The 24,184-nt window shown below is 36.8% G+C and overlaps 1 protein-coding gene across 1 annotated transcript; it reads right to left on the bottom strand.

Annotated features, from left to right (window-relative positions):
* Positions 1 to 1,539: 1,539 nt before the first annotated feature.
* LOC140146487 (tripartite motif-containing protein 2-like) lies at positions 1,540 to 23,802 on the bottom strand. Its single transcript, XM_072168352.1, has 2 exons — positions 23,275 to 23,802; positions 1,540 to 6,982 (listed from the first exon to the last, which is right to left on the bottom strand). The coding sequence occupies exon 2, from the start codon at positions 6,940 to 6,942 to the stop codon at positions 5,704 to 5,706; it is 1,239 nt and encodes a 412-aa protein (XP_072024453.1). The 5' UTR covers positions 6,943 to 6,982; positions 23,275 to 23,802; the 3' UTR covers positions 1,540 to 5,703.
* Positions 23,803 to 24,184: the final 382 nt, after the last annotated feature.

Here is a 24,184-nt window from a genome sequence, read left to right as displayed (position 1 = left end):
ATGGATTTCAATTTAAATAGCCCATTGATTAACAACACAATGAGGCCGGTCAAGTGCAGATCCGTGGGAACACGCTCCCTAACCCTACCCTAACCCTAACTAACCTCATCGTGACATCATCCAAGCAGCAAAGTTCATTTCCCATTAAAAAAACGTTATCCAACAGATCTGCAGTCTACCATTCTGCAATACACCTGTTTTATCATACCTTACTTTGTTCAACGTTTTATTTGGATTCACCTCAAGTTTAGTAGTGATGGGTACTATTTCACTATTATACGTTCCACAATTATTATACAATACATAGGAAAACTGAATGTAATTATGATACTGCTGGTGTCAAGATGCTTTGGAATTTTAAAAAAAATGCACCATGGTAATCTCAAGTCCCTCCTTACTGTGCTTTGGTGTACTGTATTAAAATATTCTTTCATAAATTGTTACAAATTTGTATTTACTTATTTGTGATCCGCTCAGACACAAAATAGGAACAAGTCGCATTTTTGACATTTCATGATTTGAATAAAATGTAAGCACTAGGCAATAAGTTTTAAAATGGTACCAAAATTATATCATCAATGGAAACCAGGCAAGAATTCTCAATTTGGTGGCATGAACTTCCGAAAACATTTGAAGATTGTAGATTGACATTTTCGGTAAATCCCATAAGCAATTGCAAGTACACCTGAGATGTTGTCATTGACGTCACGCCGACTTGCAATGCGCCGTAACTATTTTCGATAACTGGCGCTGATCGGTGTGACGTAAAATGACGACATCTCAGGCCTATCCCACAATTTCTCAGGTGTATACTCGCAATGGTTTATGGGATTTACCGAAAAGGTCAATTGTCAATACCTGTACATCAATATGAGAGTTTTGTGAATCAATGGCATTCAGAAAATGTCCAATCATTTCTTACATTCTATCAACTACTGTGTGCATTTTGTCTCATTGTTGGGCTATTCCAGTAAAATCCATACACCCCCATGACCTTAATCTTCTACACAGGAAGTGTGAATTTAAAATGGGGTACCTGATTGGGTGAATCCATTTGAAATACCCCTTGTGTGTGATCTACTTTAGTAGGCCCTTTTAATTTATCATCACTGTTATCTGGCGTTCCCCCTCCAGCCTCTTTCCATGGGAAATGCTGTTTTTCCTATTCTAATCCAACAGCTATTAATCTTCAACATTGATGGGTCTTTCATGGTTTCTATGGTCAGAGGGGGAAGGTCAGATAATATTGATGAAATATTTAAGGGTCTACTAAAGTACACTACCATAGGAGTATAGGTTTAAACTAGAATAGCCCAATGATGACCAAATTCTTACTTAGGACAGTTAACAAGCATTGCTAATATTATTTCAAAATATTATCAAATTACGTAGTCAATTTATTACTATACTAATTGGGCTCAGTTCCGGTTGTAATCTATACACCCCAATGGAAGAAATGACCTTAATCTTCCACATAGGGAGTTGATATTTCCAGGGTACATTACAGTGCAGTTACCTGAATCAATCTACCCCCGTGTGTCGGAGATTAAGGTCATGTCTTCCATAGGGGGTGTATGGATTTCAACTGCAATAGCCCATTAACATAAACATAACCTTTACAATTTGCATTCACAATAGATGAGTAAATAAAGAGTTCTAACACAAAAGCTGTCTTGTGCTTAATTTGCCAGCGAAGTGTTACGTATAAGCCGATTATCACTATGTCAACTGGATCACGCTTTTGAGTTCTGCACCATGATCGAAATGATCGCAACACAAAGTCTATGGCATGTACTACCAATTCCAAAAGGTGTGTGATCCAGTTACCAAGGAGTTATGTAACCACTTCACTGGCAAATATTGTTATATTTTGGTCCAGGTTGGTGGGCTTGATTTGTATTGGGTGGGGATGCATGGCTGGAGAAAGAAATCCCAAAATACACTAATTTTTTGGAAATTGAAATTAAATTGCAGTAAAATTTTGGAAATATTTTTGCAAAGGTTTTTGCTAAAAAACATTGCAAAATAGCATTTTTGAAAAAGCAACCAGTTTTCTCAGGATTTTTGTGACCAAATGTGACCATAAAACAAGGCTGTTTACTACCCATGCATGACAACTACTTATCTACAGCGCCCTTATTTAAGGCTTACTGATTTTATGTAAATGGTTTCCCCCAAAAGTGTGTAGACCGTATAAAGGTTTACATGTTTACATAAATTGAGAGTGGTTGTTATTAAAATAGGATGTTGAAAGTTATTTATTAAATATTAAAATGCTGTAAACAATTTTGTGTGAAATCTCGTGATCTGTCGCCATGTATTCTGGGTATGTATTTTACCCGATTGTTCATATCCATAACTATGTGATGAATGCGACAATTTAAACCTAAATAGTGCTATAGCCACAACAAGGGTATCCCATCAATGTTAAAACAAGTTAACAAAAACATTGATTATGAAATACATGGGTCCTTCAGACCCCCCCCCCCCTTATTTTTAGGCCTGTGCCCTACAATCTTAGAAAAAGGTTTTTGGAACACAAGGCACACTTTGTTAAAATTGTTTGCAAAGATTTTCATGATCATGGAAATGATTTATATTGTTTTACCAATGATTTACCATTCCGATCTCCCCGCCCCTCTCCCCATCAACACTTTGGAAAACTACTGAAAATATTGGCATCATTTCTCAACATTACAAGGGGAGAGGAGTGGCAGTTTTCCATTGTTAACACAAAAGTGTTCAAAGACTTTTTTCCATGATTGTATACAGTACATGAATATAATGGCACCCTTTTTTAATATCACAATCAAAGACACCTGAATGACTGTTACTATGTTTCACCATCTAACAATAAATGTGATGCGATCAACCTATAAAATGAGTCTGATGTCGATTAAAATCCAATTTTTTTTTCAATTTCATTGCATGAGCCATGTTCATTTTGCTGAAAAGCCCATCATAATTAGACTTACGGTTCTGGCCATTTTAGTATTGCTCAGAACAATAAAATACAGAGAAAGTTGAATACTGTAATGGCTATTATCTCAAAATCAATATTCCCGACATCCAACTCATTTTTCTTGATCGCATCACAAATACACCTATACACATATGTACATGTACATCCCAACTCTTTGGGATAAAACTTATAAAGATATAACTTGGTGCCCGCACCAATTTATGCATCGCCTTATAATAATACAACTTTTTTTTACATTCACATAACTTATGTCAACATCACCTATCAACAGACAACAATAATATACACAGTGAAGACAATTCTCAGAGAAATTTGTCATGTTTTTCTTTTATATCTTATTTGGGCATATTTGTAATTTGGCCACCCCACATTTGTGATGGCCGCCCCACATTTTTCAACCTTGCTACAGCCCTGACAATTCTTAATATTTCAAGCACTACTCAAAAGGTCTTTGCACTCATTATACAAAATCGTGTTTATGATTTTCATGTGTGTTGTCATTTTTGAAGACATTCTTGTTTGCTGTAATTGATATTGGTTCACCCATCACTATTTAATGGAGGTGCCCTCATAGCCATGATTTTGTTTTTTTGTAAGGGGTGCAGATTTTTCAAATGCATGCAGACCATTTCAAGAGAAATCTTCATTCTGCATGCCAAAAGCAGACCTAATAGGAGCCTATATTTTAGACAAGTTTCACAGAAAGTTCATGATTTGGAGTATAAAATTTTGACATTCATTTTTTGGCCCAAATGTTTTTTACAAACAAAGCAGAGCTTTGGTGATTTATGGGAGATGTGCCATACCCCACACACACACCCATTGGCTACGTGGCCCTGCCCTTCAATAATCTCGGAATCCTTTACTAATGCAATTTTTTTCAACTTTGAAAACCCATTTTCTCACAAATGGTAATATTATTCCACTGCAAATTATTACACATTGCATTACTGTGATATTTTCATACAACAGTATTTCCATACACTGGAGATGTCATGTCTATTTTGATAAAGGTAGTTCTGATTATAATTGATCAGCCTTTTACTGTCTTCAATTCAGAAATTGATCGTGTCCGTGCCAGAAGTAAATACTAAATAGCAATGCCCTCCGGCTAGGCAAAGCAATCACTTTCATTCCTCATATGTTTAGCACTTGTTTAGATTTTACATGTTTTAACCCCATGGGTACTACAGCCTTTCTTAGTGTCTCTGATTGGTTAATTATATGATATAATCATCTGAGTAACCAATCACAATTAGAGGTTGATCATTCAGCCGGTAGTACCAATGGACGTTAAGAGTATAGGAGAACTCCAACTCCTCTCCAATGACAGAGCAATTTTATATTATTTTTCATTTCTTATAAAATATATTTGATCTTTTACATGTACATAGTTTTAAACAATACATGCACATACAGGCTTTTTTATACAAATTTTACAAAAAATACAGTATAAAGCTTCATGGAAACCGCATAAATTCCAAAAGGTACAAACTGTATTCATTCACTCACCAATAAAAAGCACCGCCATGATGACACTTTTTTTACTGTCACCTTTTATGTAACCTAGTACTTATCCAATCACACAATATTTTCAATTCTATCATCCCCGCCGGCCATTTTTCAAAATCGCTCAGGGATTTGTCAAAACAATTGTCACATAAGGGCATCTTAATTGCTTCCAAAATGCAGTCAAGCATGCAACATTCAGAGCAATACGGGCAAAAAAGTGAAATAAGAAATTTTCCCTTTTATATCGCACTATTTTTGCAGTATTAGAATTAAAATAAATGATCTTGTGGTATCTTTACACCCACATGTCCTCAGTCAGGAGTAAAATGATTTAAATAATGCAATGGACTCGGCTCCGCCGCACCCATTATTTACATTTTTACTGCCTCTTAAGGATACTGCATTAACCTTTATTTCTAACAGTCTGAGCTAGTCTGGGTGACCCACCCTGATCTATCCCTGATAAAGTATGTGTCCTTAACACGACTCGGTTCTTGGATGAAAAGCCTCGTCGCCGCCTTTCATGCGATAAACCCTCACATTACTCCAATCGCAAACCGCGACTTGGCTATCGATTGTTGCAGCGACACCATCCGGACTATTCAATCCACGTGTAATACATCCCATGTAACGACCGCTGGGTACCGCGAACATATGCACCGATTTATCGCCAAACAGCTTACAATGCACCACGTACAGTAGATCAGTATTTTTATCGAAGCAAACGCCATGAGCCCAAAGCGACCTCTTACTCTCAAGACCAATGGTGTCGATCGTCAGTAAATGCGTACCAGTGTAGTTAAGAAGTATGACCTTCAAATTGCCACTCACTGCGATTATTTCCTTGTTGTTTACGTCAATGAAGCTTGGCTCAATTTGCAACGGAAGGAGTTTCTTGAACAATCCATTTGCGTGGTGGATAGTCAGCACCTCGCGTTTTGCGTCAGCAATGATGATAACACCATGAATATCCACGGTAATTGCCACAAGCCTCACTTTCGTGTGTTCTGGATCCGACTCTCTGAGCGTAGTAAATTTGTGACCTGTATACTCTCCGTTTTGGTCAAACACGCGAACATAACGCGATTTGTCGACAAGTAGGAAGATACCATCAGCAGTGATGGCCACGCCTTGTGGATTAAGCGATATTGTCACGCGCGCTCTCAATAGGGAAATAAAGGAAGAATTCAAAACTGCCATCTTTGGTATCAGTAAACTAGAACGTGATCATCCGTTACATCAGTCACGGCAATGATTCCGTCTTTATAACTTGAGCCGATACCCCTAGTCAGTTGAAGTTCGGGACCACCATTTCTGTCTCCACCTTTAATCTTTAATGATGATTCCCACTCGGCCTCCAACAGCCGATGCTGCTCGCTAATGGAAATTTGTCCCACATCGAGAGTGGAATCTTCCGCATTTGGTGTACCTGCTGAATTTTTGGTTCTTAGCTTTCCTATAGAGATTTCTGCAGCACTGCGATTTGGATAAAAAGTAGGCGCATGAGCAGGAGGGATACTGACTATATGCGCCGGTTCCTCCTTGCAGAGCCGATTGAGGGCGTGACATAACTCGGGTGCCATGGCGACCACTTCATAATCACCTCTATCTTTCAGCAGCACTTTTGCTGCTTCATAGGTGTTTTGTAAGCTTTCATCAAAACATTCCATAAATTCACGTCGCGCATCAAAACTTGTACACACCGCACTTTTGCTTGCTTCAATCTCTTCCACAAGCTCATTCCTTTGCTTATTAATGTTAGCAACAGCCACCGAGGCTGTGTAATGGACTTTTTGTATTACACTGCTCACCGATTCGTGATACATGGCTTCATTTTGAGATGCTTCTTCTTGCGCAATTTTTAACCTTGACATGCGTCTCGTTGTCTTTCGTATAACAGCCTTAAGATGCTCACGACTATGTTCCGCTTGATCAATGATTCCAATAACCTCACTTTTATGATGACCATGATCCGTATTACATCGCTCACACATGGATTTTTTGCACTGTTTACAGTAACACGTCAGTAATTCTTCAGGATGCGTTGAGCAAATATCCACCGGACCGAACAAGACATCGTCGTCAAACTCGTCACCGAACACAGTTGATTTTCGTGGTGACATGGTTTCAATCAGATTTCTCAACACATGATTGGATCTCAAATTGGCGACGCCCCCAAGTGGAACACGCGTGGAAGTTTTACACACTGGACATATGATCACTTCACGTTTTCGCTGCTCGACAATTTGGTTAGGCTTACCTGGTTTCTTAGGCCTGTCCAATTTCTGTTCCTTGTTGTTTTCTGGTTCAATTTCAACAAGCTTATCAAGACAACGGAGACAGAATGTGTGAGAACAGTCCAGATCTTTGGGATCTCGAAGACGACATTTGCAGATGGTGCACTCAAGTTGACGGGATACAGACGTCTTGGAATCGGCTCTCGACATCTTGTCTAACTGTCTGGAAGAAAGATCGATGGAAGTATATCTGAAAAACAATAACAAAGTACAAACATATCATATCACATCACATCATATCATATATCACATCACATCATTATCATATCACATATCATATCATTATTATCATATCATATCATATCGTTATATATCATATCATTATCATATCATAACATATCATATGTATCATATCATATATCATATCATATGTATATCATATCATATATCATATCATATGTGACCTGGCTGCTGAGTTGATGTTCTTTGTATTTCACGCACCTGTCCAAGCCAAAAGTATACCGTATTTCCTTGAATAGTTACACCCCGGGGGTTTATTTATTTATTTTATTTATACCATTCGGCCCATAGGCCTGGCACAGCCCAATATTGCAAAAGCAATCAGGGAGGCCAAAACAATTCAGGGTTGTTGATTTTTTTGATCAGATTTTTAAAAATTTAAATCAATTTTTTTATTCCAAGAATTGCTATACCCCCATGATTAAGGGGGCTGGCATTTTCTTCGGAAGGGGGGTCATAGAATACAGGGGGTCATAGAATTTGCAAACCAAAAATAGGGGGGTTATAATTTTTTTAACACCCAAAATAGGGGGTTATAGAATTATTAAGGGCTGGTGACTCAAAATTTTCACGCACTGTGCCCACATTCTTTAACTACACAATCGAAATGTGCGTAGAATCTATGCAAAATGTTTATGCGCGCCTTCTTTACACTTACGATAAATATTTTAACGCGCTCCGCGCACTTTCTTCACTCTTAAGTTTTAGCGCACTCCATGCCTTAGTTCCGGCAATGAATAGTTAGTCTTGAGTCTGTATAGGTGGAAGGGGGGGTCATACAAATTTTCGACCCAAGACAGGGGGGATCGTAAACAAAATTTCCCCGCGATGGGGGGGCATAAAAAAATTGACTCCGGTCACCAACATATTTGGGACCCCCCTTCCGAAGAAAATGCCAACCCCCTAAGTCAACAATTTGGTAAAATCATGGGGGAAAACCAGTTGAATTCTGCACCTTGAAAATGATTTTTTTATAGACATCATAGAGGTATTTTAATTGTATCCAAAAGTTGTAGAAACATTAGGAATGATGTAAAACAGTCAATTTAAGAAAAAAATTTACTTACATTTATCATAAATGGTAAAAAATGAAAAAGTTGATTTAAATCAGCGAATCAAGTGATTTAAATCAGTGATTTTCACTGATTTAAATCAACGTGATTTAAATCAAACAACCCTGCAAAACATCAAAACAGCAAAAATTAAAATTAAAATTAAACCAAAAACACAGAAAAAACAAACACCAAACAAAACAATGGAACTGGCTAACCAAGATGGGCATGGAGGGTTGACTTAAAGGACTGCAGAGAATTACATTGGATAATGTCCTCAGGGAGGTAGTTCCAGAGTGTCAGAGCATAAGGATAGAAGGATTTTTGGCACAAGGTCAGATGACAGAAAGGAGGAACGATGGCTTGGGAGTTCAGATTACGGAGTGATGGCTGGGGTGAGGGTTGTAAGGGGTGTTGCATTTTCCAAAAGGGGGTGTTTATTAGAGGTCATTTTTAGAACAGTAATTCTTGTTAAAATCAATAGGTAAGCTTAAAACTCATGCTGAAATGACGAACTATGAACCTAGGAATAATGACTTCAGGTTCAGTTCCGGGTTTACGACCAGATTTTCTTCAATTATCGTCGCCATTAATCTGCATGTTTGTATTTTGGTAAGCTTACTACACAAGATAGCATGGAAATATCAGCATGTTTGAAACATCTTGGTTGAAAATTTTTTTTAAATGCCTCCTTTGGTCCCCATGCCGATCATGTCACATATACAACTAGTTAGCAATTCCAATTCTGCATTAAAATTTTTAAAAACTTGTCATTTCATAAAAATCTTCCAGGCGAAAAACAAAAAAAATTAACTTATGCGGCCTATCAAAAACAGGGAAATTGATCAAGTTTAAGAATGCAAATTAATTCTGCATAACAGGATATATGTATTTTTCTTCATCGCATCCCAAATTTTACATTCCACCTACTCAGTCCCAATTATGACAGGATGTGTATTTTCCTATATAAAAAATTAACCGCATTGATGAAAATTAACACTTAAGTTTTATGCTTTTATAGTAACATGATGCTGAGCTGACCCAATTTACAGTAAATTCATCTTGCCAATTAAACCCTTTACACAAAATGGAAATGTCATATAAAAACAAGTTATTTTTGTGTATAATCTAGGTTGACATATGTCTTAAAATAAATGTACAGTATAGACATTTTTCCTGGTTACCATGGTAACAGCTAATGGATAGAGGGTTATTGACAGGACTGATAACATTTATCTCTCAAGGCATGTTCAAGTGGAAAAAGGCAAAAAGATCTGCCATATGCTGTATTTTCCCTCTAAAATGGAATATATAAATTATATATGGCGCATAATTAAGTATTGGAAGAGTTTAGAGGCATGTTAATGGTGGCTATTCGTATTGCTGCACTGAGCTGGGTAATGGACTATTCCAATTGAAATCCTTACACCCCCTATGGAAAACATGACCTTAATCTCCCACAGAAGGGGTGTAGATTTCAAATGGAGTCACCTATTCAGTTAACCCCATTTGAAATTCACACTCGATCCTGTATGGAAGATTAATTGTCTTCCACAGGGGGTGTAAGGATTTTAACTGGAATTAGCCAATTGTCTCAAATATGATCACAAATTTGACAAGCGATATCCAACATCAAATTCCCTAGTGAAAATTACAGTCATTTCCTGTCAAGAGCACACTACGTCACTGCAGTGTAAAGAATAAACTGAGGAATAATAGAACAGAAATAGCCAGGTATACCAACTTGATGTGCAGGCAAATAAACAAGTAAAACACAGATGCAGAGGGAGGGACAAGAACATAAAATGTAGGCAAAGGAGTAGGTAAAGTTTGATGGCCAAAATTGGAATTTGCCATTACCGGTACCTGCAAATTTAAATTTGCAAGACTTGTAAATTAAATTTGCAAGACTTGAATCATGCCTAATTACCAAAGGACACTAGGTGTCAACATTAATTTGCTCTTTATTTTCAGTTGTTTGCATATTCAAGCTATCCTCTTGTATCATTTGTTGATCCTTGATGTATTTTGTGGCATTGATCAATTACAATAGTAAACCTTTCATGTGTCAAATAATCAACATTCTATGTGCTAGCATTATACGCTTCAACATAAAAAGTTTTGAGATATTTTCTCAAAATATCAAGAGCTATCTCAAGAACCACTGAACCAATACTATGATTGTTTGTACTCATTTTAATGCATTTTTGATGTTGATGCCAAATGTGGTCATGCAAATTTACAATTCTGAATTTTATGATGAATTAAAAAAAATTGAAACTTGTCGTCTGAAGTCGACACCAACATGGAGAGAGTTAATACGCATGTCAATTTTTTTCAAGACATTATTGTCAACATAGGTTAGCTATCAGTCAGTTGATACCAAAACACATGATTTTTTATTATAGGTTTGCTTTCTTCAATAGATAGCATGGCATAACAATATGATTGTCATCATAGGTTTGCTATCTTTAGTAGATAGCAAAATACAACATTGTCATCATAGGTTTGCTATCTTTAGTAGATAGCAAAATACAACATTGTCATCATAGGTTTGCTATCTTCAGTAGATAGCAAAATACAACATTGTCATCATATGTTTGCTATCTTCAGTAGATAGCAAAATACAACAATGTCATCATATGTTTACTATCTTCAGTAGATAGCAAAATACAACAGTGGTCATAAGTTTGATATCTTCAGTATAGCAAAATACAACGTTGTCATAGGTTTGCTATCTTCAGTAGATAGCAAAATACAACAGTGGTCATAAGTTTGATATCTTCAGTATAGCAAAATACAACGTTGTCATAGGTTTACTATCTTCAGTAGATAGCAAAATACAACAGTGGTCATAAGTTTGATATCTTCAGTATAGCAAAATACAACGTTGTCATAGGTTTACTATCTTCAGTAGATAGCAAAATACAACAGTGGTCATAAGTTTGATATCTTCAGTATAGCAAAATACAACGTTGTCATAGGTTTACTATCTTCAGTAGATAGCAAAATACAACAGTGGTCATAAGTTTGATATCTTCAGTATAGCAAAATACATTCATACACTCTTATATCAAAGCAGCCAATCAGAAAAGCTGTTAGAAAAGTACGAAACATGCATTGATTGTGTATATTGTGCACTCCGTACTACGCGCAGTGTTTCTCGCGTTAAGGCGCGTAGGATTGATTCATTTTTCGGGCGGGTTGATGCAGTTAGATTTGGTTCTGTTTTCCAACATTTTTAGTGATAATTTGTTATATAAAAATCACGTGTTTTTTTCTTTTCGTGTATGAAATAGATTAATAAACTTGTATTACTTATTTCTCGACACATTAGCCAAAATAATGCACTTGTGCTGATGTTGATGCGTCTAATGCACTCCCCTTCGGGCTCGTGCATTAGATGCATCAACATCAGCACGCGTGCATTATTTTGTCTAATTTCTCTCCCAATAAGTAGTACGCGTTCATTAACCTATAAACGTTGTCATAGGTTTGCTATCTTCAGTAACTTACCAAAACACTACAAGATTGTCATATAAGTATAAATGATTGAGATCATAATTATGTCTATTGGTCACAATAACATTAATGATCTTAAAACAACTGATTATTTTAGGCTTATCATATTCTCGGCTATTTGGTCCACTTTTAATGACAGTATGTACATAGGAACAGAAAATCCAAAACATACAAATTATATCGATACCAATTACACACAAGATGGTCTATAGTATCGTATTCTGCATTTTCCAATAATAGAGTATCTAAGGTCTGAAACTCGATAGCTTCATTCCCCCCCCCCCAATCTTTGTCATTGTTGATCATATTTGTGACATGATCAAGGGGAATGAGTCACATGTCGACCCTGGTTGAAAATGAGTTTTACAAAGGTTTCTAAAGAGGACATATGTGAGTGGACACTACAAATGAGCCGTAAACTCGCAAATTGTATTCATAGGTATGAAATGACCGCCAATTATGACTGTTTGATATTTATTACCAGAAATGTGGAAAAAGAGACACATGTACAACCGAAAAAAAGTACAATTTTGTTGAAGGAACAGATTTCAACAAACCATAACCCCGCTTCTGGATATTGTTTGAAGTCAAATGATATACCATATATATTTTCTAAACACGAAATAAAACAAAATTGACCGGGCCGACTTTACGGCTGATTCGTGGTGTCCAGTCACATATGTGATGCGATCAAGCAAAATGAGTCGTAGGTCGGTACTAATATTGATTTTGAGATATAGCCAATAATAAACTCAACCCAGAAAGTATCAAAACGATTATAGATGGTCAGATATATCAGGAACTGAAATATATAGCAAAACTTATTTAATGTATATAAAGCGCAGCTTTCTCCTGCGCATTTTGATACCTCTTTTGTTGCACTTAGCTCCTATTCAAGCCAAATGCGTTCCTCGTGTACACACACACACACAAAATCAAGACAAAGGACACTGATGTGCTCTGTTCACTTAACCATGAACTTTACTTTATTTTACACCTTCGACTTTCAACTTCAATACTTGCTACCCTTTACTTATCTCTGACTTATCTCATGAACTCTTTCTGCTGACATCTCAATACTTGGTGTGCCCACAAAAGTAATGGTAATATATTGGTCACAGTACAACGCATTTGGCTTGAATAGGAGCTAAGTGCAACTTTCAAAATCCTACTTGAAGCCACTCAAGCGCCCATAACTCGACCAAATGATATCGTAGAGCAACAAAAGAGGTATCAAAATGCGCAGGAGAAAGCTGCGCTTTATATACATTAAATAAGTTTTTGCTATATATTCCAGTTCCCGATATATCTGACCATCTATAATAAGATAATCGTTTCGATACTTTCTGGGTTGAGTTTAGTATTCAACTTCCTTTGTATCCAGAAAGTACAAGTTTAACAAAGTTCTCACGACTTACATTTTGGAGGTTGGTGGCCTGCAACCAGCATCCACTGGTCTTCAATGCCGACTGATGTTGGTTTTGTTGGTAGTGGAAGATTGGGTCATCTGACCGGAAGAATCAACGGATGTTGACCTCCAACGGTCAGATGAATGGATGACCGAGTCACTTCCTTTGTATTTTATTGTTATGAGCAACACTAAAATGGCCACATCTCTGGAACCGTAAATCAAATTATGATGGGATTTTCAGCAAAATAAAGCTCTGAGAATGGCACATGTAATGAAACTGAAAACTGGATTTTGATTTTGATCAACATCAGACTCATTTTGCTTGATCGCATCACATATATAGAGCTTTCAGAAACTAAAAACCCCATATTGATACGACTTTTTTTTGTGAAGTTACATCCATTTATCAATGCCTGAAAGCAATAGAAAACACAAAGAATTTTAACACTTTCTTTGCCAATATCTCAAAATCAATATTAGCGACATCCGACTAATTTCCCTTGATCGTGTCACATTTTTCTCATACCATCCTGAAATCCTCTAAATCCATGTATTTCTGACTACATTGTGAGAAAACAATCCATTTGTGTTACCAAAATGGGAATTGTAGGCACATGTACGCCAAGGACAGGAAGTTCGGCTCTGATATATTATGAATAATAAGCTGGAGTCCCAGGTTAAATTCCTGGTGTAGCGGGTTTGATTTGTTTTCTTTTTTATGTGAAAATTTATTGCACTGGGAAATACATTTTGTGTCATTTTTTCTGAAATTCTTGTTTTTGCACTCAATATACTACAGGCAGTGTTATAGGCCTACATGCATTGAGACAGGAATAGGGTACACCATGGGCACACAGTCATGACAGTGTTGTCAGGTGCCCAACCAGAATGAAGTTCACGTATACCAACGTATTGGTTTGCTAATTATGCTAATTATTCAAATTTACACTGTAAATGTTCTCGCTTTTCTCACATGGATGCATAAAGGGACAATGTTTGACTATGTTTTAAGTTTGAAGACAATCCATTACGGTATCTTAAACCATTTAAAAATAGAACTTGCAAAAAAACTACAGTATAAGGTTTTATTGATCTTACAAATATTTTTCTCAGGCATTTTATGCATGAAAATATACTTTTTATGGATTAAAAAAATGTGGTACAAATTGCTCGCCTAAATATGTCCTAATATGTGACGTATTAAAATTTTGTGTCTATCCATTCTGGAAACCAATAATGTAATGAAGACAAAACACCACGACAGTGACCAGCGCAGACGAGAGGGCAGCTCTCATTGGTCAACACACGATGCTGTCACGCTGCTATGGCAACACCCGGCCGGGAACACACAGACCCGATCGGTATGAACCGGAATTGCTTCCGCGTGGGGTCAAATTTGTTTTCTTATCGTTTCACGTTAGAAAACTTTAATCCAGGCATGAGACTGCACTTTCCTAAAAAAAACTGAAAAAACTGAAAATGCGCGTGAAATTGGGCAAAAAGTACCAAAAACAGGCTGAAATTAAATAAAGTTGCAGAAAATTTTGACTATAAAAAAAACTGAATTCAGTTTTTAAACTGAAAATTCTCATGCCTGGTAATCAAAGCAAAGAAATATTACAGTCGCGACTGTGATTGGGGGCAGGGGCGTAAATCCATTTTTGAAAGTGGGGGGGACACAATGAAAATTATTAGTCATTGATACTTCTGCGCGACAGCGCTGCACGCCGCACCCGCGCGATGTAGGGGATGTGTGAGGGGGGATGTGCCCCCTGAGAAGTAAGAAACGTTTGCAAACTGAAGACCTAATTGAAGCCATTTGGTGGACCATTTTAGCACTATTATTGTGCAAAATTTTAGCTTGAAACAGCTGAAAAACTGAAATGACGGCCTAACTTGTGGACAAGTCTTCACTAAAACAGAAGCAAGAGCGACCACTTGTTTATGTATACGCGGGGGGGTGTCTGAGGGGGATGTTCCCCCTCCGAAGTAAGCAACTTTTGCAAAATGAAGACCTAATTGAAGCCATTTGGTGGACCATTTTGGCACTATTATTGTGTAAAATTTTAACTTGAAACAGCTGAAAAACTGAAATGACAGCCTAACTTGTGGACAAGTCTTCACTAAAACAGGAGCGAAAGCGATCACTTGTTTATGTATACGCAGGGGGTGTCTGAGGGGGGATGTTGCACCCTCAGACGTTGGAAAATTTTGCAAAATGAAGGTCCAATTGAAGTCATTTGGTGCATAATTTTTACACTGTTATCATAAAAACAAACAAAAACCGAACTCAATTTGCAAATTTTTACTTCAGATTTGAGATTCGGAATTATTACTAAAGCATGCATGGATTGATGTTGAAATCAGCATTGAGTCCGTCTTAAAACTGACTTTGGTGATAAAATGTGACGGGCCCTGCATATCGACGGGACCGCTAGTACAGGCTTTTGGGCCGTGGTCCCGCCTTCAATCAATTTGCCCAAAATAATCACAGGCGTATAATATATGATACTTACGATCGACCCGGCTGTGCAGATTTTTAGGTATGGGCAGTGATGGGCCTACTCAATTACGTGCAATTTAACATTTTTTCTTCTCTTTTTTTTCTAGCTCTGTTCGTTATCTCGCTGTGCTAGTTTATACACGCAGCGTACGGACTTTTGAACCATATTTTGTTCAAAAATGATAGGAAGGGACTGTTTTCAGCTAAAATGTTGGTTATCAGCAGATGCTTAATGATACCGGGAAGTGTTGCAGAAAGGTAAGCGTAGTCTTTATTTATTCAAAATATGTATATCAATAAATTTAAATTTGAAATCCAAAAAGTAAATGTCAGGTCAAAATTCTCACCTTAGAATTATTGTGAAATAAAATCAAACCAAATTTAGGCTCCACAAACAACGTCCAATTATTCCCATTGGTGTTTGCTACACATGCATATAATAAATTATGATTTGGGGCTAATTTGAGAAGAGTTAATGCCTCGAGTTTCAAAATACACCGAGTGATGTTTTTTTTCAAAAACATCGACAATTCAAGACTCTGTAAAAACAAATCAAGAATTTTCTGGGATAATTGCAACTAAGTGCAATGAAAGTTATGATCTAAGCTACCAGATGCATCATTAATTTCCTGACTATGATATTTAGTTGTGGGAAAAGATTACTTTAATGTTTTGGCGGGATTATTTCCCGCCAAAAATTTCAACCAAAAAGAGCATGTAGCCTTAAGGCATGGGATTACTGTAGCATTATTGGCCCAAGGAAGTTGTGATGGCTATTCCAGTTGATATCCATACACCCTCTACAGAAGACATGCACAGGCCTTAATCTTCCTGTGCTTTAAATTTCAAATGGAGTCACCTATTCAGTTTTCTGTATTTGAAATCTACACTACCAGATGTAGTACCAGCAGCATTCGAAATAGGGCCGGTCAGCCGGCCATTGGCCTGTAACTTTTTGGCCTGGCCGGTAACTTTTCTGGCTGGCATCTAGTTGCCGACCCGGCTGGCCGGTAACTTTTTGAGGCATATTTCGAACACTGAGTACCAGTACCTATAGGTCTATGGAAGATTACGGTAATGTCTTCCATAGGGGTGTATGGATTTTAACTGGGAAAGCCAAATTAAATAAGCTTGAAACCAGACTTGTCAATTGGAAGGTTCAAAATCGGCTGTCAAAACTGTCCTTGTTAGACAATAATTTCCAATTATTGTGTGCGCATGAATGAACACAAAAGGGAAGCGGAGAAAGCTAGCCAACTTAAATACACACGATCCAAGAGGAAGGAATCGCTCACCGAAATTAACAAATCAGCCATCACAGATCTCGTGTCAAGGGTTAACCATTTAATAGACTGGGACAGCTCATCAATCCTTGATAGGGAAGAAAACCGCAGGGCACGACGGGTCAAGGAATCAGTATGGATTCACAAGAGAGGAAACAACACCATGAACAGAGACGAGGGGACATTCTTTCTGAGCCACATCTTTGATCCTCTGCTCAAGACCAACGTTGGAGGCAGGAGTACTTCCGGTAAAACAATAACATCCGGCCGGGATTCCCGCTCTAAGCAGATGGATCAATAACAACATCAATCGCTGGCGAAACTGTCAGCAGAAAACATAAGTTTTTCCTTTGGTCTTGGCAAAGAACTTTAATTAGCTGTTTAATCAACAGACCTGATGAACCTCTTCAGTCAATAATTTCCAATGCCTTGTAATTGATCAATCATGCTGTGAATAGTTCAGTTGATAGTAAACCCTGTTTTCATATAGGTTTATTATCTTCATAAGTATCTACAGTAAATAGCAAAACACATTTTGCTATCTTCAGTAGATAGCAAAACATATTGCCATCATATAGGTTAGCTATCATCAGTAGATGGCACACATATGTGATGCGATCAAGCAAAATCAGTCGGAACTTGGAGATATCAAATTTTCAGTTTCTTACAGGGTAGTAAAAAAATATTTACAAAGCTGCATTTTCCAGAAAACCACGTTGAAATTGAACAACCAGTTCCAAAGATATGAGCAAGTAAAGAGTTTCCAAAACAAAAGGATACAAAAGGAAATATTTCCTTTGTTTGGCTATATCTCAAAATCAATATTTCCGAGTTCTGACTGATTTTGCTTGATCGCATCACATATTGTCATCATATAGGTTTGCTATCGTCAGTAGATAGCAAAACATATTGTCATCATACAGGTTTGTTATCTTCAGTAGATGGCAAAAGTTAGATGTAAATACATCACAAATGCTATGATGAATGCTGATTTTGATCAATTGTTATTTTAATATTCTTCATTTTGCCACAAAGAAAACTTACAAAACATTATTTGGGAAGAGATAACAATCTGAAAAGGATAGAAATGAGTCTGAGGATTAAGCAGGCAATACTGTAAAGCTTCAAAGCAGTTTTTTGTAAGCTTAAAATCACAATTTCCTGTGAGTGACTAAAATTTCCCGGGAACAAGGTTCCCGAGTTTATACCCGCTTTGCCCTGTTATGGACAGTTTCTTTCACAAATATTCGGGCATAATCGGGCAAGCAAAAGTTAACCTTATCTTCGGGCAATTAAAAAATTAAAATTTATCGGAGCCTGGGCACACCATGGGCACACAGTCATGACAGTGTTGTCAGATGCCCGACCAGAATGAAGTTCACGCATACCAACGTATTGGTTTGCTAATTATGCTAATTATTCAAATTTACACTGAAAATGTTCTCGTTTTCTCACATGGATGCATAAATGTTTGACTATGTTTTAAGTTTGAAGACAATCCATATATCTTAAACCATTAAAAAATAGAACTTCAAGGATTGCAAGAAAACTACAGTATCTAAGGTTTTATTGATCTTACAAATATTTTTCTCAGGCATTTTATGCATGAAAAATTGAAAATATACTTTTTCTGGATTAAAAAATGTGGTACAAATTGCTCGCCTAAATATATCATAGTGCAGGAAACTAATATGTGATATAATCACAGAAATGTTACTGACATTGGTTTTGAGTTATTGATCAAGCAGGTCATACATTATTTATACTTTGTTTTTTAAAGTTTGAGAATCACTCCTAACTTTGCAACCCAAAGTCTAATTCCAGTAGTCTTTAGCATTTTTAAATGCAAATGAATAATGAAGTCAAGCTCATTTCTCACATTTCATGTTACACTTTATAAAGTGTGAAGGGGAGCAAAGAAACTTGGCAGAAGCAGGATTCAAACTGGCTACCTCTAGTTTGCAAGACAAGTGCTCTATCATCTGAGCTATCCAGCAGTGGCATAGCATGGGTCATTATATGGGGGGGGCACCGACCATGATTGGGGACACTGACTGTGATTGGGGGGCACAAGTGATTTTTTTTGGCAATTTTCCAATGGGATTGTCTAAATTTTGCAATTGATTGGAGGACACATGAATAAGCTTTTTTATCTACTGAAAAATGTCATGAAGAGAAGATGCTAGGCAGGGTTCGATTTAACTGGTGTCTTGGAGCAAAATGCTCCCTATTTTGGACAACCTGCTACACAAATTTCAGCTTGTATAGCAATTTTATACAATGTAAACATATGCTAATATTATAAGAACATCACCTAAATAAGGTTTTGGCTAAAAAAAATCGAACCCTGATGCAAGGATCACAAAATACTCCTTTGATTGCATGTTGCAAAATACTATAAAATCAACAGTGTGTTTTTGAAGTGGTAACTTTCATTCAATATTTTATATTGTGGATTTTATCAAAGTTAGCTGATGCCACGGTAACAAGATATTAGCCCCATTAGGAGTCACACTAGTCAGTGTCATTTTATCTGTAAAGATGACATATTTGGTAACAAGAAACTTTAACCACTATGTATTGGGTTCACTCTCTCTGCAGGAAATTGATTTCAGTATCCAAATACATGCATAGTATTGCTGTAAATGCAATCATGCCTGCATTAAGGCATGCAACTGGGATTACTATAGCATTATTGGCCCAAGGAAGTTGTGATGGCTATTCTAGTTGAAATCCATACACCCTCTACAGAAGACATGCATAGGCCTTAATCTTCCTGTGCTTTAAATTTCAAATGGAGTCACCTATTCAGTTTTCTGTATTTGAAATCTACACTACCAGGCGTAGTACCAGTATCTATAGGTCTATGGAAGATTACGGTAATGTCTTCCATAGGGGTGTATGGATTTTAACTGGGAAAGCTAAATAAGCTTGAAACCAGACTTGTCAATTTAATTGGAAGGTTCAAAATCGGCTGTCAAAACTGTCCTTGTTAGACAATAATTTCCAATTATTGTGTGCGCATGAATGAACACAAAAGGGAAGCGGAGAAAGCTAGGCAACTTAAATACACACGATCCAAGAGGAAGGAATCGCTCACCAAAATTAACAAATCAGCCATCACAGATCATGTGTCAAGGGCCAACCATTTAATAGACTGGGACAGCTCATCAATCCTGGATAGGGAAGAAAACCGCAGGGCACGATGGGTCAAGGAATCAGTATGGATTCGCAAGAGAGGAGACAATAACATGAACAAAGATGAGGGGACATTCTTTCTGAGCCACATCTTTGATCCTCTGCTCAAGACCAACGTTGGAAACAGGAGTACTTCCGGTAAAACAATAACATCCGGTCGGGATTCCCACTCCAAGCAGATGGATAAATAACAACATCAATCGCTTTGAGAAAGCAGAAGGTTTCTGGCGAAACTGTCAGCAGAAAAACGTAAGTTTTTCCTTTGGTCTTGGAAAAGAACTTTAATTAGCTGTTTAATCAACAGACCTGATGAACCTCTTCAGTCAATAATTTCCAAAGCCTTTGTAATTGATCAATCATGCTGTAAATAGTTGATAGTAAACCCTGTTTTCATATAGGTTTATTATCTTCATAAGTATCTACAGTAAATAGCAAAACACATTTTGCTATCTTCAGTAGATAGCAAAACATATTGTCATCATATAGGTTAGCTATCATCAGTAGATGGCACACATATGTGATGCGATCAAGCAAAATCAGTCGGAACTCATAGATATCAAATTTTCAGTTTCTTACAGGGTAGTAAAAAACATTTACAAAGCTGCATTTTCCAGAAAACCACGTTGAAATTGAACAACCAGTTCCAAAGATATGAGCAAGTAAAGAGTTTCCAAAACAAAAGGATACAAAAGGAAATATTTCCTTTGTTTGGCTATATCTCAAAATCAATATTTCCGAGTTCTGACTGATTTTGCTTGATTGCATCACATAATTGTCATCATATATATAGGTTTGCTATCTTCAGTAGATAGCAAAACATTGTCATCATACATTTCCTATCTTCAAAACATTACACTATCATATACTGCAAATCATAAAGGTCTGGCATACTTGGTTCCAAAGTTAAAAAGTTTTCTGATACATATTTTCTCATATATTTTATTGTTCTTCACTTCATATTTTTGCCTTTATCTCAATTTCAAATTTGTCGCCTTTGGCCTCCATGGACCAGATCATGTCACATGTGACGATAGTCACGATACTAGGGTCCCTTTGACAAAACTGTTGCATAGAATATTCTACATAGCATAATACAGAGTCATGTCTTATATGGTATTTGGGATTTTACTCTCTTCAGTAGATAGCACCATGCATGTTTTTCATTAGTTAAACACATTATCGCCACACTATCTTCTGTAGATAGCACCATGCATGCATCCTGTTTATGGCATTTGTTAAGTAGCAATCTTCAGTGGATAGCACTATGCATACTTTTTATGCCATTTGTTATGTTGCCGTCTTCTGCAGAGATAGAACCGTGCATGGGATTTTGCTATCTTCAGTAGATAGCAAGTTAGCAACATGCATGTTTTTATGGTATTTGGGATTTTACTCTCTTCAGTAGATAGCACCAATCCCTATACATTTTTATGGCATTTTGGAATTTACTATCTTCAGTAGATAGCACCATGAATGCTTTTTATTGGTATTTGTGATTTTAATGCAATCTTCAGTAGATAGCACCATGCATGCTTTTTGTGGTATTTGGGATTTTAATGATATCTTCAGTAGATAGCACCATGCATGTTTTTATGGTATTTGGGAGGGATTTGCACAATCTTCAGTAGATAGCACCGTGCATGCTTTTTATGGTGTTTGGGATTTAATGCTATCTTCAGTAGATAGCACCATGCATGCTTGTATGGTAGTTGTTATATTGCCATCTTCTTTAGCACTATGAATGCTTTTTATGCTATAATATGATTTTGCTAGCATGCATAGTATAATCATGCATGATTTTTATTATCTTCTGTAGATAGGATAATGCATGATTTTTATGGCATTTGTTATGTTGCCTTCGGCAGAGATAGCACTACGAATGGTTTTAATGTTATGTGGGATTTTGCTGAATGATTTTCATGTTATTTGTTCTATTTTCTGTAGATAGCACAACGCATCCTTTTTTATGGTATTTTTTATATTGCCCTATAGCCTACTCTAATTTCACACATTCATTTTTAGAGTGTAGCACTGAATGCTTTTTATGGTATTTGGGATATTGCTATCTTCTGTAGATAGTATCATGTAGGCCTATGCTTTTTATGGCATTTGTTAAGGTTAAGGTTAATTTTATCTTAATAGATAGATGTATATGCTTTTTATTTTTTATAGTATTTGTTACCAGTATCAGTGTCATAGCAGTATGAATGCTTTTTATGGCATTTGTTATATTGCTATTAATCATTTGAAATTTTGCTATCTTTAGTAGACAGCAACATGCATGCTCATTATGATATTTGATATTTTACTATCTTCAGTAGATACCACCGAGCATGCTTTTTATGGTATTTGTAATTAGTGCTATCTCTAGTAGACAGCATCAATGGTAAGCCTATTTGCTATCTTCAGTAGATAGCACTATGCATTCCACTTTATGATATTAGTTATTTTGCTATCTTCAGTAGATAGCACAGAGCATGCTTTATGGTATTTGTAAATTATTGCTATCTCTAGTAGACAGCATCATGGTATAAATTGCTATCTTCAGTAGATAGCATTATGCATTTATTAAAAGCAAATGATTTTGCTAGTTCACCACGTAAACTTATGGCTCAAAATTCGGACCGCTCGCCAATAAGTTTACTGCTTTCTATGTTTTGAAATTTGTTGACGCTTTTAACGATCCCCGATTCCCGGTCGCTTATTTTAGCCGTGTCACGTCACATGCATGACGCTGGTGGGTACCAACCAAACTTCAGAAAAAAAAAAACCTCGATCGCCGATAACGATGTGATATGGGACTTACATAGGATTACACAGAGATATTTCTTGCCAAAATTTGACCATTTCTAGGCAAGTTGGCCCTACTGTGTCTAAGTGATATGAAAAAGGACAGTCTTAAGTAAGTATAAGTGCAACGCTTTTGATGTTTTGGGAGACTGGGAGGGTTCAGAACAAAAAAATGATGGAGCCTATTCTTGACTGTGTAATATTCCTTCAACCAGTTGCCGTGCGGTAACAGTCTTATACGATGGACAGATAGTATCAGTTTGTGAATGAGGACATCGTATAAGTTCCTTGTACTATGATTTTGCTACTATTTTAGGATTTTGTGGTTAGTATGAAATTAAACAGAAATCACTATTTGCACATCGTTGGTGAATGCAACAGTATTGATTGACCTATGAAAAATTAAGATGAAACATAATTTGTTTAGTCAAAGCTAAAATATTTTTTACTTGTCATGTAACAAATCATTTGACATGTACTTACATTCATATAAACCATTCAGTCGGTCATTTAGTGACTTAGCTAACTGTCCATACGGCAAGACACAAAACAAGTAGCCTCTAGCCCAATACTGCAATTTGAAGATCAAGACGGCACTACGGCAAAGTAGCCTTATACACGCATCAGTTCAAGGGCTTTGTGTTATCATGACAACAGCACAGCATGTACATACATACGCCTATATGCTCAGTCCAACGCTGTCACATATCCAACCACTAGTGAAAAACCACTGTCTCATCTACAAATTGGCAATCCTTGACGTAGCGACCGTACAGTAATTCCAATTCTTCCACACACTACAATCCTCTACATTTTATTTCCGATTTTTTACTCCATTTAATTCCAATATGCGTGAATCGATATTTACTAGCAGGCCGATACAAAATTGACAAGCAGGTTGAATAAATCTGCGTGCTGCAACCGAACGAAATGACAGGACCGAGTAATGAAGCAGTGTGCTTTGCAATTGATTCAGAAATATATCAGGGCGGCACGGTTTGTCATCTCACGGACCTGTCATGTCACTTTCTGTGCATTTTAATGAGACCTTAATCATATTATTTATGCGGTGCAGAGCAGGCTGCTTGTACTCCGTGCACATGAAATAGCGCCACATCTTGAATGAGGTGTTTTTAATTTAAAATCTGATCACTGCTTTCGTGAATTAAATAATGTCACTGAGATTATTTGTTCCATTTAAGAGGTGTGCTATTTGTTTTGAACTTAAATTAACCCTATTAATTTTAATGTTTAAATTTTATTATTAAACATCTGGTAGCGTTTTAAATATTTTATAATAAATAAAGTCTAGAGGCAGGTAACGAGTTACGGAGCCTGTGGACGGAACAGGTGGATTTGCGAGTTACAGAACAAAACACAGGATGGCACTGTG

This window comes from Amphiura filiformis, chromosome 2 (genome assembly GCF_039555335.1).
Source record: "Amphiura filiformis chromosome 2, Afil_fr2py, whole genome shotgun sequence".
Classification (NCBI taxonomy): Eukaryota; Metazoa; Echinodermata; class Ophiuroidea; order Amphilepidida; family Amphiuridae; genus Amphiura; species Amphiura filiformis.
The sequence above is the reverse complement of the archived record's forward strand: the minus strand, read 5'-3'. Positions and strand labels throughout refer to the sequence as shown.